Source organism: Vanessa atalanta, chromosome 23 (assembly GCF_905147765.1).
Source record: "Vanessa atalanta chromosome 23, ilVanAtal1.2, whole genome shotgun sequence".
NCBI classification, from domain to species: domain Eukaryota; kingdom Metazoa; phylum Arthropoda; class Insecta; order Lepidoptera; family Nymphalidae; genus Vanessa; species Vanessa atalanta.
The window spans coordinates 7,457,636-7,472,865 of record NC_061893.1 but is presented as its reverse complement, the minus strand read 5'-3'; the positions used below and the strand labels follow the sequence as shown (position 1 = coordinate 7,472,865).

The following is a 15,230-nucleotide window of genomic DNA, read 5'->3' as shown; positions in this document are numbered from 1 at the left end:
ACTGTTCAAAAACATTAGTCTTATGTTACAACGTTTAAAATAGTTTATGATTTGACGCAGCTTAGGATGGTTTTCCATACTAAAATGCATTGTCTTTTAAATAGACAGAAATACAGACGTTTTTCGTAGCTGTCTATTAGTTCCTTAATTTCAGTACGCATCAGATTCTGTTGCGGTTTCCATAGAATTCCATTGGGTTGTATTATTAATTCATTTATTTATTATTGATACGAATTTTACACACAAAGGGTTAACGTAAACTATTTATGTTTCTCATAAAACATCAAACAAATCAAATCAATACAACTTCTAATACATAATAATACATAAATATATACTTATACAGAAAATAAATATAATAATAATAATAATAAAGCTTTATTTTCCTTTTTAGTTATATATAACAGTTTCATCGTTTATCTGTTAGTATTTTAGTAAGTTGTTTTTTTTTTTTTTTATATGTTAGTATATTTATTTATTTATTCTATTTTTGTCTTTTTTTTCACTAATGTATACAGAAAATAAATATAGTAGAATATATTCATATAATTATATATAATAATTCTGAACAATTACAAACAATACGTAGTATATTCCAAACGAAGTAAAACAAACTAATAAATAAAAAAAACTTTAGATTTACGTATTCCATGGTATTCGCTAATAACTCAGCTATATTGTACACTACTAAGAGATTATGATTAATACATCTTTATTTATAATACAACACTAATACACTTAACTACTTATTCCCCCTTTAATTTTACATCTAAATTCCGATAACGGTTTCGTCGACGTTCGAAATGCCATTTTTTCGCAAATCCATAGTGAATATCACAGATTAACCAAGCTCTCGACCAATGATATCGCGTCAATTAGCTGTCAAATGTTGTTTATGTAACTTTTGTCCTGTTATGGTTGGAATAGAGTATGTGTAAAATGGGGCTGTTACAAAACGAATTCTATTTTCGTCTTAATTTAAAATTTACTAAGAAAAGGTAACGTTCAATTGTATAAATACAGAAATATATTTTATATTTAGATTGTTCCATATTTAAAAAAAAAAGTTATATGATAAGAATATATGTAGTCATGTAGGCAGGTAACCTTAGTTTTGCTAATAATCTTAATAATATGTTAGTAGATACGAGATTACAAAAACTCGTATTCATAGTCCAGATAATTCTAGAAACTTTTTGTTACCAAATTTATTACGTTCGTTTGAATTGTTTATTATTTATCTAAATTATTACTGACAGTAATTTAAGAAAAACGACACCAAAGGGTTAAAGGACAATAGAGCTTTCGAACTATTTAGGTAACACAGTATATATATGTAGAGTTTGGTGAAAACGAATAATACAACTCGAACCAAACTTCGAAAATAATCGCCTCGCAATATCTTAAGGCATGCTCATCATTGTTAAAATGTCCTCATTTTGATTAAGACGTCTCTGTTATGTCGAGAATTAGTCAGAGAAGAGAATTACCTAAAATTATTTTGGTAGGACAACGTAGTTTTTATTGACTCGAGACTAAATGGTAGCCGTTTTACTGATATTATTTTTTAAGTATCTATTACTATTAGTAAATGTTTTAATATGTTAATAGAATATAAATTTAATGTTTTGTAAATGTTAAAAGGTGCTATTAGGGTCCTCACACGTTTTAAATATTTAAGAGATCAGTAAGTATTCATATATTTAAGGAATTGGAAAAAAAAATGACTGACACTGACGTTTAGTTAAGTTTATTTTCTAAAAGCAATGACTGATAACCATCAGTTGGAACCAGTTGGAACCAGAAATAATGAAGTCAAGTATTGAACGTTGAAGCCTGCCAAATCCTCTATAACCTTTTTTTGACGATCAATCTTTTTTGCAATGTATTAAATAATTTGTTATTATTATATTATTCAAAAAATAAAAAAAGCATTTATTAATATTTAAACCGACTATTTTTTTTAATTGTAAATATTTTATAGGTAGATAATAGTAGGTTTCATAGATTCAAGTCATTTGTAAAAAATACCTCGGTAAAGAAGGCATATTATTCGATACAAGATTATATTGTTGAGTTAATGCTTGTTGACTTCCAGGCAGGAGACATATGTTGAAAAAGAGTAACTACTGAGTTTCTTGCCGGTTCTTCTCGGTAGAATCTACATTCCGAACCGGCGATAGCATTACTTTAATAGTTTGTTAAATGACGATTCAAAAGTTCTTGTAAAAGCCTACTTGAATAAAGTATATTTTGATTTGATATGTTTTTATTTAAAAAAAAAACCTTGATTTATTATGTAAATTCAAAAAGTTAACACTTCTTATGAAGAAATGATAAAATTGTTTTATGTTATACAAGCGACATCTATTACGGAATAGCTGAACATAAAATAGAACGCACTACTAGTGACATCTACTCTTAAATAACAAAATCATTCCTGTTGAAAGCTTGTTCCTATATTTGTATACATAGATGGCGCTTATAACAAAATTTTAGAATGGTACATTAAATATTTATTTATAAAAGTTAACGAATTGAAAAGGATTAAAAACTGAAATTTTTATTTACTTAGTTTTTTTATCTCTTTCCAGCATTTTTTCTAGAGAGTTAACAATTAGTCATCCTCCTACCCTTGTCCCAATTTTACTTGGGGTCGGCGCAACATGTCTTCTTCCATATTTCTCTATAATATAAAGTATGTATTTTACTTTCGGTTTTCTTCCATACAAATCCTATCAGCGCCCCAAGCGAAAACGAAGAGGAACTAAAATCGGTAGTACGAGTTTTTATAACTAACTATATCGACTTTTGGCGCGGTTTTCAACATTTTGGTAGTACGCATAGATAATACATATATACTGAAAGTAGTACGAGTTACACCTTTGACAAATTTACGTTCTTGTCGAGTTTGAACTCACTTGATTTATTTTGACGAGAGCAAGTGAAACTTGGCACCACTGAATTTTCTTGTGCTTAATTCGTGTTTATTATTCATCTCGTGCTCGGCGGTGAAGGAAAACATCATGAGGAAACCTGCATGTGTCCAGCGTGGTAGAATATGCTCCAAACCTTTTCATTATAGTGAGAGGAGGCCTTAGCCTAGCAGTGGGAAATTTAAAATATAATGTCCTATTTATTTAATTGAAACAATAAATATACTAAAAAGGATTTGTCTCTTTATTGAATATCTATTATTATCTGTGATTTTATAAAATGAATTTGAATTAAGAATAATTAAAAAAAATGCATCATTATATAAGAAACATCTATACATATATATAAATACTCTTCACTATTGTGATTTGTTATGAATACTCTAATAAATAATCAACTTCAAAAACTTTCTTATTGCTTAGTAAAATACTATGTTGTTGTTATTTATACTTTTTCAATAATTGGATATATTAAAACAGACAATTAAAACTATTAACTCTTTATTGTTTAACTGAAATAAAAAGTTTATCTATATAGTACATATAATTATAATTTAGGAGAAATAAAACACAAGTTATGAAAGTAATTATTATTTGTTAAACTATATTTTTACAAAGTTTCTTGTAGTTATAGATGTAGCTTCACACTGGAAAATGCAGCATGGATGTATTTGTAGTAGTATCTAGGTTTGTATGTCTTCTTTGGAACTGTAATCACAAACAATATTTTTTATTAAAACATTCACAAACATATAAAATAATCACGATCATAGAATATTCATAATCTAATAATATAAATATTAGGTCTATATATTTAATGATGTTTAGATATACTTATTATTATAATATACTATAACACAAACATCATTTGGGTATTATCAATATATCATAATCATTTAAGCATAAGTTATCTATAAAATGACGCGAAGTAAGCCACTTAGTTTCAAATTAAACTTTATAAACAAATTAGAACAACAATTTAAATATGTATAAGTATATCAACGTAAAATTGTAAGGAAATTATTAAATTTACAAGACTTGTAAGTTGTAGGTTAGGTTAATTAAAGTTTAACTCAAATTCCTCTATATTAAAAACAATATACACTGTTTATAAGTTTTTAAAACGTTTCTAATCTCTATTATAAATTTGCTGTCCTTACAATTATTACGGATCGTATTGTATATATAATAAATTTATGTTTACATACCTTTAGATGAATTTTATAATAATTTCCAACTCCGATAAATTAATCTTTAAGCCAATCATGTTTCAATGTAATTTCTTCTATTTTCACTACTACTAAAACACTTACAAATTAATACATTCACAGTTTTATTTATTTCTTTTAATACAATAAACATTGTAAAATAAGATAATATAACCTTCAAAATTTTAGAGACAATACTTTGCGACAAATGTCAAATACAATAAGAATATTAAAAATGGCCGAATATATTTTTCTCACCTTTTTTTGCGCGTGTAGGTGAGATGGAAATATAAATTGTGGTGTAGTATTGTTTGTTCAAATGTTTCAAAAAATCTTAGTAATTTATTTGTATCAAATACTTTATACTTGGTGTTACGGTTTTGTGCAAACTCGTCTGAGAAGGTACCACTGACTTATCAGATATTCTACTGCCAAGCAGCAAAACATAGAATCGTTGTGATCTGGTTTGTAAGGTGAGTGATCTTAGCTTCCAAGGTTGACGGCGCAATGGTGATGTAAGGAATGGTAAATATTTCTTACAGCGCTTATATCTATTGTCAGTGGTGACTTACCATCAAATGGCCCATTTGCCGTTCGCCTTCATAAAAAAAAACAAACAAACAAAATTATAATTTAATATAATATAATTTTTATTTATTTAAAACATGTTATAATTCTACTTTTGCATATTTTTTCCTGTTCGTTATAGAAATATTCAGATTATCTGGTTTCCAGTCTTCTTCCACAATTCGTTGTTCTATAAGTCTTTTATAAACTAGTGCTGACAGTCTTGCTTTTCTCGTTTTCTCTTTAGATTCGAAGTTCACTTCATACAATCCGAAACGTTCGCTGGAAATTCAAAAAAAAGTCATATTAAAATATGATATGATAAAAATTATCTGAAAAATAGTTTTATTAGTACCACGTGTTGACTTATTTTTTTTATTACGTATTTCTTTTTCCGATTCAAAAACACAAATAATTTGTTAAAAAAAACATTCATAAATAAGGCGTATAGACACAAGATTATTAGTTGACAAAAAGTTTAGAGCTATTTGCTCTACTTTCAGGGAGTATATCTATACATATAATAAAATTGGAGTGTCTGGTTGTAATATTAAAATCACCCATTTTTACTAAATGCATATGTATGTATACACAGTACATATACCAAAATATTTTTTTTACAATTTTTGTCTGTCAGTCTGTCTATCTGCTTGTTCCGGCTAATCTCTGGAACGACTGAACCGATTTCGACGGGACATTTACTGGCAGATAGCGTATGTAATATGTATAATAATAATATATAGTAATATATAAGGAGTAACTTATAAGGCTACTTTTATTTTAGAATTATATACAGAATAAAAATAAAATAATGCTACAATATCCAAATAACTTTAATTCAAACAACGTGCACGAATTCACGGTCACAGCTAATAATAAATAATTGTATTTAACTGACATAACATTGTACTTGAAATGTTGGAAAATAATAGCTACTGTGTTTATTGGCGGTTCTTCTCGATATAAACTATATTCCGAACCGTTGGAGCTTTACGTTTAATACAATTCTCTAAAACTACTTGAATAAAGTACCTACATTTCAATTTTGATTTTTATTCGTTACCTGGTACCAGCGGTCCATTCGACATTGTCCATCAGACTCCACGCCGTGTAACCCTTCACGTCAGTACCGTCTTCAATGGCTAAGAGGAGGGCATTGAAATAGTTCCTCAAGTTTTTAACTCTGGATGAATCCTTCAGACCCTTCGTCGTGGACCAGCCGTGTTCCGTGATGAACACGGGTGGGTAATCGTACACTTTGTTTATGTGTAGACTCATCTTGTATAGTCCATAGGGTGCGCTCTAAAATACCAAACAAAACCCTGCACACGTTTATTGTATTTATTTTATAATTTGTACTGTATTAGGGAATTTTAATTTGTAGCAAAAAGTGGATAACATAACATAACATAAGCAGCCCGTAAATGTCCCACTGCTGGGATAGAGGCCTCCTCTCCCTTTGAGGAGAAGGTTTGGAGCATATTCCACCACGCTGCTCCAATGCGGGTTGGCGGAATACACATGTGGCTGAATTTCGTTGAAATTAGACACATGCAGGTTTCCTCACCAAAAAACTCTCAAACGTGGATAAGAATATTAAAACTACAGTACTATCGAATTTTTGAGCATGAGCTGAGCTGACATATTGTTTGATTAGTTTCAAGTAACAGACGAGCAGTGATGCTATTACGGTTATAGCATAGCACTTGACGACCTCCGTGGTCGAGTAGTGTGTACACCGGTTTTCATGGGTACGCCACTCTGAGGTCCCGGGTTCGATTCACGGCCGAGTCGATGTAGAAAAAAGTTCATTAGTTTTCTATGTTGTCTTGGGTCTGGGTGTCTGTGGTACCGTCGTTACTTCTGATTTCCATAACACAAGTGCTTTAGCTGCTTACATTGGGATCAGAGTAATGTATGTGATGTTGTCCAATATTTATTTATTATTATTTATTATTACTTACTTGGTGGTAGGGCTTTGTGCAAGCCCGTCTGGGTAGGTACCACCCACTCATCAGATATTCTACCGCCAAATAACAGTACACTGTATTGTTGTGTTCCGGTTAGAAGGGTGAGTGAGCCAGTATAATCACAGGCACAAGGGACATAACATCTTAGTTCCCAAGGTTGGTGGCGCATAGGTGATATAAGGAATGGTTAATATTTCTTACAGCGGCTTTGTCTATGGGCGGTGGTGACCACTTACCATCAGGTGGCCCATATGCTAGTCCGCCAACCAATGCCATAAAAAAAAAAAAATAGCAACTGTTGCTATTAAACAAATGTTGCTTTCCTTGGAAGCTGACGTGGTAAGGCGTACATTCGTCAAGACTGGAAATGTAATAACACGATGGAAACCATTGGATAAATTCTTAGTTTCTGAAAGGTACTCCACATGTCTCTATCTCTGTCTCCCTCAGTTATTCTAATAACGCCTCTTGGTGATAAAATTACTGATAAATAAATGGTACAATCCGGGACTTTCTCAAATTCTTGCCTTAAATAAAAACTATAGATCGTTTACTTAGAACTGAAACGTATTAAAGATTAAGACAGATTAAAAATAGTTTTACCCTTAACCAACTCGATTGCGAAGTTTTCCAATCCGATGGTTGACTGAGCTCGACACCGATGTCGTCATCGATAGAGGGAGATGGAAGACGCTTCTCTGCTTTCTTTACAAAATACGTTGTGTAATGGTTTGCTCCTAAGAAGTCTGCTGACCCTGTTAGTGAGAAAATTGTATATTTTATTAAATATATTTTTAACTTACATACTATTTATCGTTAGAAAAAATAAAAAATAAATAATTGATAGATACATGCTTTATTTCACGAATATTTTGCATATACTTTATGCCTATACTAAAAACTCTAGTTGAAATTCAAAATGGCCACCAGTAACCACCATCGAACATCATCGAACACATCTCGCTTATTTTTAACGTTATAAAATATTATATAATGTTTTAAAATGTTATCTTTTTATTAGAAACGATCGTCTTTCTGAGAAATAAGAATTAATAATTTTATTCAAAAACTTTTGTTAGACCTTTTTTTTTTAATTGCGGCTTGCTATTTTGACAACTCCAGAATCTAATATGAGTGCCAATTGACATATCTATAACATTAGGTACTTTTAAATATGGAACACGAGTTATGTCCTTTTACTTATGGGTGATTTAAATTTATCAGTAAAATAGTATTACCTTTCAAAAGCTTTATCTCTTCTGAGTTTAATTCCGGCAGCCTAGACTTACGGTAACCCTGTTCAATACTTTTTTGCAAGACTCGCTTTTTGACTACAGCCGGGAAATCCCCTTCTTTCGACCATATCGGATTCATGTACAAGCCGATCTGAGAATTTATAAATTTGTTTAGTAATTGACTACAACTGTATTTTAAATTGTATCGATCTACACGTAGTGTTGTTTGTGTGTGTATCTTGTTATCGTTGTTATTATTTATTGTTTATGTGTGTGTAAATTTTTATTATAATGCGTGTATTTGTTAATTATATTAAATTAATGATATAAAATTGAGAAGTATAAAATGAATTATATGTAAATATAATTAAAATATTTATAGAGTTTGATATTAAATACTAACATAACTAGAAATCATTAGTTTTTATTATTAAGATGGCGGATTGGCAAATGACCTTGTCAATAGGACTGTGAGAAATTTTAATCATTCCTTACACCAATGCGCCACCAACCTTGAACTAAGTTGTTATGTCCCTTGTGCCTGTAGTTACACTGGGTCATTCATCCTTCAAACATACACACCACAAAATATTGCTACTTGGCAATAGAATACGTGATGGATGGGTAGTACCTACCCAAACGGCTTGCACAAAGCCATACCACCAAGTGACAAACAAACAAAAATACTAAAATAAATATTAATATCATTATTGAAACTAATATAACAATTATACTAAAACTATATTACCAAAATATTATCTTATCAGTGCTGATATAAAAATATCACAAGATATTTCAAGCGTGCCTATTATCTAATTTAAGTTTATAAAAAGATAACTCACCGAAAACTCTCTGAACAAATCAGTGGATTCCACATTTTCAGTTTTATTATCGACTGAGTCAGCCCAGTTCAAAGATAAAGATATGCCCACGGAACCTAAAAGAAAATCAATTAAAATTTATATAAAAACTCCATGGTTACAATGATAAAATTTTTGATTACCGAAAATTAAATTCGAACATTCATCTATTTGAATGAAGAATTTGTATTATTTATAAATGCTCTTTTTGTATTCATTTTTTTTTTTTGATTTTCGCCTTTAATAATTTATTTATTTTAAGAAGGCATTCGGGTGTCATGTCGCCCTGGTATGAATCACAGATTATATAACAAAAGGCAACAACAATTTGTTGATACGTCTAGATAACCTTATATATTAATAGCGTATACCGAATTTTATCTCAGTGATCTGAATATAAAAAATCAACTATGTTCTCATTTTGAAGAGTTCCAGCTCTAGTGCTGTTTTAATTTTAGTAATTAGTTCAGTTAGAATTGGAAGTTATTTATAACAATTTACTTTAATTTTGTTTACGTTTTTCATTTTTTTTTTCTTATACAGTCGAGGTACTGCTCTCTGGCGCTGTTGACATTTTTCCGCTGTCTAAAATTACGCACATCTAAGGCTGAAGCTCTTCAAAATATGACCGCAACCGATCTTTTATTTGCAGCCATCGTGCCATAATCACTGGGACAATAATCGGCTTACGCTATTAATATACAAGATAATTTTTTAAACTTGACATGACATTTAAGACTGGAAAAAATACGTATATATCATTTTTTTATTTGATAAGTTTTATCTGTTACAAGAAAGAATGAAATGTTTACGAGGGATTATATATTTATAGAAATATATTTGTTGGAGAATTATTATCAAGCTTGAATTTATTCTGTTGTCTCATACAACAATATTTTTTTCTTAATGAAATTACATTAAGTAAAGATTAAACAATAACAATCACAAAAAAAAAAATCAAAGTGTCTCGAAAAACAAATTAAACGCGGGTAAATCAAAAAGGCCTGGCTGGTATTCTAACATACCTTTGTATTTGGTTTTATATTCCGTTTGGTACAATCGATACGCTTTCGCGTGCGCCAGTAAAACATTCTTAATGCACAAATAATCTGCAACACCACTGGACCCAACCGCTGGAGCAAATTCAATCCCTCCATATCCGTCCACGCATATCGAGTTGGGTTGGTTCATTGTTATCCAATATTTGACCTTGTGGCCAAACTTTTCGAAAACAATCTTAGCGTAATCTTCGAACCATTCCACGGAGAGAGGGTTGGCCCAGCCTCCCAAATCTTGGAGGTTTTGCGGCAAATCGAAGTGGAATAACGTGACCATTGGTTCTATATTGTATTTGATGAGTTCGTCTATCAAACTGTCGTAATATTCGATACCTTTTTCATTAATTTCGTTGGAGAAACCTAAAAAACAATGAACATTAAATATATTTACAAGACGAAATAAAATATTCATAAAAATGAATATCCAAATTACATTGAAAACAATATCCATGATATATGTTAGATGTAGACAGGTGAATGGGCCACCTGATGGTAACTGGTCACCACTGCCCATAGGCAGTATGAAATTTTAACTATTTCTTACATAACCAGTGCACCATCAACCTTGGAAACTGACATGTTATGTTGTTACACTGGCTCACTCACTCATCAAACCGGAACACAACGATACTAAGCATTGCTGCATGGCGGTAGAACATATGTGTGGATGGAACCCAGCCAGACGGGGCCGCACAAAACTTCAAAGTATTTATTTAATATTGGATATAGCTTTTCCCGAGAATGACTAAGAATTGACTATCATCAATAACGCGTAATTGGCAAAGACCTACAAATATACTAATTGTATCTTTTCCATTAAAATCAATTACTAAATGGGTATCGATTCCATCCCATTCCTGTTTATTCTATATCATTTATCTAACCTAACCGAACCATTTTATACTAGGTTGAACACAATTAATATTATCAAATCGAATTGTGCGATCAGTTCATTAAAGAAATATCCCATCTAAATATAAGAGAAGATTTATTTATACAGAACATGTCTAAATATCTCAATAAAGACCTCTTGACAGTTTTTCGGTTATAGAATATTGTGCGGATAATTTTATATATCTACAATTTACTATAATACATAAGTGAGTGGGAGATAATATTTTTAATCAAGTTCCGGTCTTACAACACGGTTGTGTAATTGACTCAAATGAAAAGTCTTTACAAGAAGCTCGACAGATGTCAACAGATCAGAAGCGTTTCAATGTTGAACACGGCACTATCGGTGCTTTGAACTGTTTATTTGGTAACAACCCAGGTGAGCGTATTGTTTTATTTATTCTGTAATTATGTAATTTAACTTAATTATTTTATATGGAATTCAATATTGCTGTTATATTAAATATACTTTGTTTACTTATAAGTTAGTTTTATTTAAAAAACGTATAAGATTAACACATTGTATATACATATAAAAAAAAATATTTACCAGTGGGAAGTATTCTGCTCCAAGATATAGAAAATCTGTAATGATCAACCCCAAGTTCTCTGAGCATCTCCACGTCCCTTTGGTAGTTGTAGTAGGAGTCACAGGCAACATCTCCGTTCCTACCATCAGCGATCACACCAGGGTGCTCGTGCAGGAACCTGTCCCAAATATTTTCGCCTTTGTCTGTTCACAAAACGAACATAAAGATTAATTACTGAGCAGATTTTGATGTAGGTTTCGAGATTTGTATACATGTTGGGTAAATATTTAGGCTTAGAATACGTCCTAGTCTGTTAGATCTGTAATTTTATACTGTTGTTAAAATATAATTTGTAATCGTTAGTCAAATATATTAATAGCTTAAACCCTCTGTCCCAGTGATTATGGGACGATGGCTGCATATAAAAAGCGGTTATAGTCTCAATTTGAAGAGCTCCAGCCGTAGATGTGCAGAAAATTAAAAAGGATTCTTGATTGAAATTCACTAAATTGTTACGATTTAACAAAGAATTAATTTTAGAGAGCGGAAAAAAGTAACTGGCCGGTTAGAGCGCGGTGTATCAGAATAGGAATGAATAACGTAAGCAAAATTAAAGTAAATTGCTATCGACAAACTTCAATTCGAACTTGACATTAAAAACAAAACATTTGAATCCGGTTTCATAATTTTGGCGCCAAATGTAGATGAGTGACTTGTTGTTTACAATGAAGTGAAATTAAAACAAAACCTCTCATATTGCGAAAGCAGTCATGGTTATCGTGCCTTCGTATTGTACAGACTATACAAGAAAGGATGTAAATTACCAACAATTACAATTATTTTAATCGCTATGCTTTTAAAAATATGAAACTAATATTACATGTATGTTGTTTATAATTACTTATGTGTGTGTGCGTGTAAATGTGTGAAGTTCATAATTATAGTTTAATTAATGCAAATAATATAGTTTATACGATAGTTGTTGTATGATGTATGATGATGATGTATTTAGGATGATGACACGTCTCGTCAAGACAAAATGCAAGAACTATGAGCTGGACGACTTCTCCATGAGATATACAGCCAAACGAAGTACGAATAAAGATAAACAAACCTTAGATTTACGTATTTAATGCCATTTGCTAATAACTCAGCTATATTGTGCACCACTAAGAACTCATGATTAATATATCTTTATTTATAATACAAAACTATTACACTTAACTACTTATATCCACTTTAATTTTACTTTAAAAAATCCGATAACAGTTTCGTCGACGTTCGAAACGCAATTTTTTCTCAAATCCATAGTGAATGTCACAGATTAATCAAGCTCTCGACCGATGATATCGCGTCAATTTGCTGTCAGTTTGTTTATTGGGTTTTTCTCCTCTTATGGTTGGAATAGAGTATACGTATCTTAGGTACACTTTGAAGCTATAAAAAATGTTACCCATTAAAGATAAAGACACTGCATATTTTATAGTTTATACCGGAAGCGAACATCAAGCATGAATAGTGAATACTATTCCAGGATAGCGAGTTGATCATCTCACCATCAACATCCCAGGCCCCCTCCACCTGATACGCAGATGTCGCGACACCGAATAAGAAGTCATCACGAAATCTTCTCACTTTCGTGTCCGTCCAGCCATGGATTCCTGAAACACTGTCACAGAATATTCAATGGTGATGACCGATTCTTGCTCAGCCATATTATAGTGATCAAGTGTGTGTGTGTGTGTAAACAGAAGGTACACACTCATGATTGAAAAATCCGAAATATTAAAGAGAGTTCAGTACCAATGATTTTACTTTAACGCACTGTTGATATCCAAATGTTGGTCTGCTCCTAAGAATTTATTGACGGAAAAACAAATAAGTTTGTTGCTCCGATCCGTGATTTTAACCTAGAACCTTATATTATAAGCTATACACTAAACTAACACTATGATTAATCCTTAAGATTTAAATCGGCGTCATATTATCGTCATATAAAATCAACGATTATTATCTATGGTATTCCAAATTCATAATTCAAACCAATATAAAAAACAGGATAGATCTTTTGTTTTAACAACCATTCCTTACATCACCGATGCGTCACCGACCTTGGGATGCAATAAATTGCGTCCTTCGTGCTTGTTGTGACCTTGCCTTTGGGGATAGAATATCGGAAGAGGGGGTGGAAACTATCCAAGCCTAACACAAAACCCTATCATCAATTTTATTCGGATGAATGTAAACTTAGGTGATTCGAGAAAGCGAAGTGAATACGAAACGTGAGCTCATTACTCGAAAGTCTAGTTTAAAATCAAGCAAATAATAAACATTTATCGAATTGTGTCGTTGGAAGCGGATGAAAATTGAGACAAATCCTATCGTAAGAATTCTTCCTTCGCATATAAGTCGTGAAATGTTGACAAGTGACTTACGACTTTCGCCATTTTAATCCGTGTATCATATAAAATCTATATTACAGTCAATGTGAGTTTCGAGTTTTTTCTTACAGAATAACTCTCCTTTTTCTCGTCTGTTTGTCGAACGTTTTTTTTTGTTTTGTGGCGATTGATGAGGTTTAGCATAGAGTACAAAAACACATATAAGTATGTTTGAAAATTCATATGTTCTTTTTTTTTCCAAAAAACGATTATGATCGATGAACCGACATAAGGCTAACACTATTTTATTATATGTTTGTATTATGTTTTATATAGCAACTATGTATTTAAACTGTTTCATGTGTTAAATAAAAATCTACCACGTGTATCCAACCCCGTCGGAGCGGCGTGGTGGAGTACACTTTAAACTATTTCTCGTAAAGGATTGGATGCCTCAGCCCAGCAATGAGATATTTGCATGCAGTTAATCACTTACTATTATTAATGTATGATTGTTTTAGATTTAAATTATTTTTTTTTAATGTATCCGTTTTTCTGACATTTTTCTCAATGCTGAAAGTTTTAATTCAAGCTGCGAATTGCATTAGTTTAATATAATTAGTTTTAGATATGGATATCCGTTTGATTCATTCGAAAAGGACGCTATAGAAACCGGCATTGATATAGCACCGCCATATTGCTTTGACTTTTTTTAAAAACAATAAACTGTTAATATAACAAATAAAGCTTTCCTAAATCGATCGTGTGCCTCTGTGATGGAATCTTTACCAGGAAACCCGTCAATGTCTCCGAAATGTACAATTAAATTAAATAACTCACGTGATTAAAACTAAAATCACTGTATACATTATATCACGTCAATAATAAAACTTTGAATGAAGAAACAGGCGATAAAGATAATAATTAAATGATAATGTTAGCGACACAAGTGTTTAGTGTTGTATCTATAAAGGCATGTACACGTATGTTATATTTACAGCCGCGTTCAGCAACGAAACAGTCTATTCAGCCTATTGCAATGTAAGTAATATTAAAAATAAACAAGCCTTAAATTTAGGTTTTCCATAATTTACTAATAACTCTGCTATATTTTATACTACTATATATCCAGAGCCTCAAGCTATGCTGGGGCCCTTGGGTACCCATGAATTTGGGGCCCTTTTGCTAGATATTTTTTGGTATAATTTGGTAAATTGTTGGTTCTTGGGGGCCCTCTCAGGATGGGGGCCCGGGGCACGTGACCCATGTGAAGACGGTGAAGACGGTAATGTATATATCTTTATTTAATATACAACACTGTTCAACTTTTTTAAACATTTTTCGCAAATCCATAATGAATATTAAAGTTTATTCAAACTCTCGACCAATGATATAACGTCAATTTGATGTCACGTGTAGTTTTAATTGGCTTTTTTCCAATGGTAAACGCCATAGTCCGTTATCGTAACCGAAACTTACGGGTATCCGAAATAAAAATGTATTCGAAACCGTAACTGAAGAAAATAAAAAAAAAGTATATTTATTATTATTTTGTATCATTATATACATAAAGCAAAAAAAACAAAAATTG

At 31.4% G+C, this 15,230-nt stretch overlaps 1 protein-coding gene across 1 annotated transcript; it reads right to left on the bottom strand.

Moving 5' to 3' along the window:
* Positions 1 to 4,776: 4,776 nt before the first annotated feature.
* LOC125073041 (myrosinase 1-like) lies at positions 4,777 to 14,589 on the bottom strand. Its single transcript, XM_047683721.1, has 9 exons — positions 14,480 to 14,589; positions 12,815 to 12,927; positions 11,279 to 11,461; positions 9,802 to 10,194; positions 8,759 to 8,853; positions 7,920 to 8,067; positions 7,285 to 7,436; positions 5,775 to 6,013; positions 4,777 to 4,993 (listed from the first exon to the last, which is right to left on the bottom strand). The coding sequence occupies exons 1-9, from the start codon at positions 14,506 to 14,508 to the stop codon at positions 4,813 to 4,815; spliced, it is 1,533 nt and encodes a 510-aa protein (XP_047539677.1). The 5' UTR covers positions 14,509 to 14,589; the 3' UTR covers positions 4,777 to 4,812.
* Positions 14,590 to 15,230: the final 641 nt, after the last annotated feature.

Coding starts and splice junctions, on each gene's coding strand:
- LOC125073041 (XM_047683721.1), bottom strand. CDS start 14,508: ATGTATACAGTGATTTTAGTTTTAATCAC. Junction 8,068..8,758: donor ATTTGTTCAGAGAGTTTTCG/GTGAGTTATCTT, acceptor ATAAATTCTCAG/ATCGGCTTGTACATGAATCC. Junction 4,994..5,774: donor GAATGGACCGCTGGTACCAG/GTAACGAATAAA, acceptor TTGAATTTCCAG/CGAACGTTTCGGATTGTATG.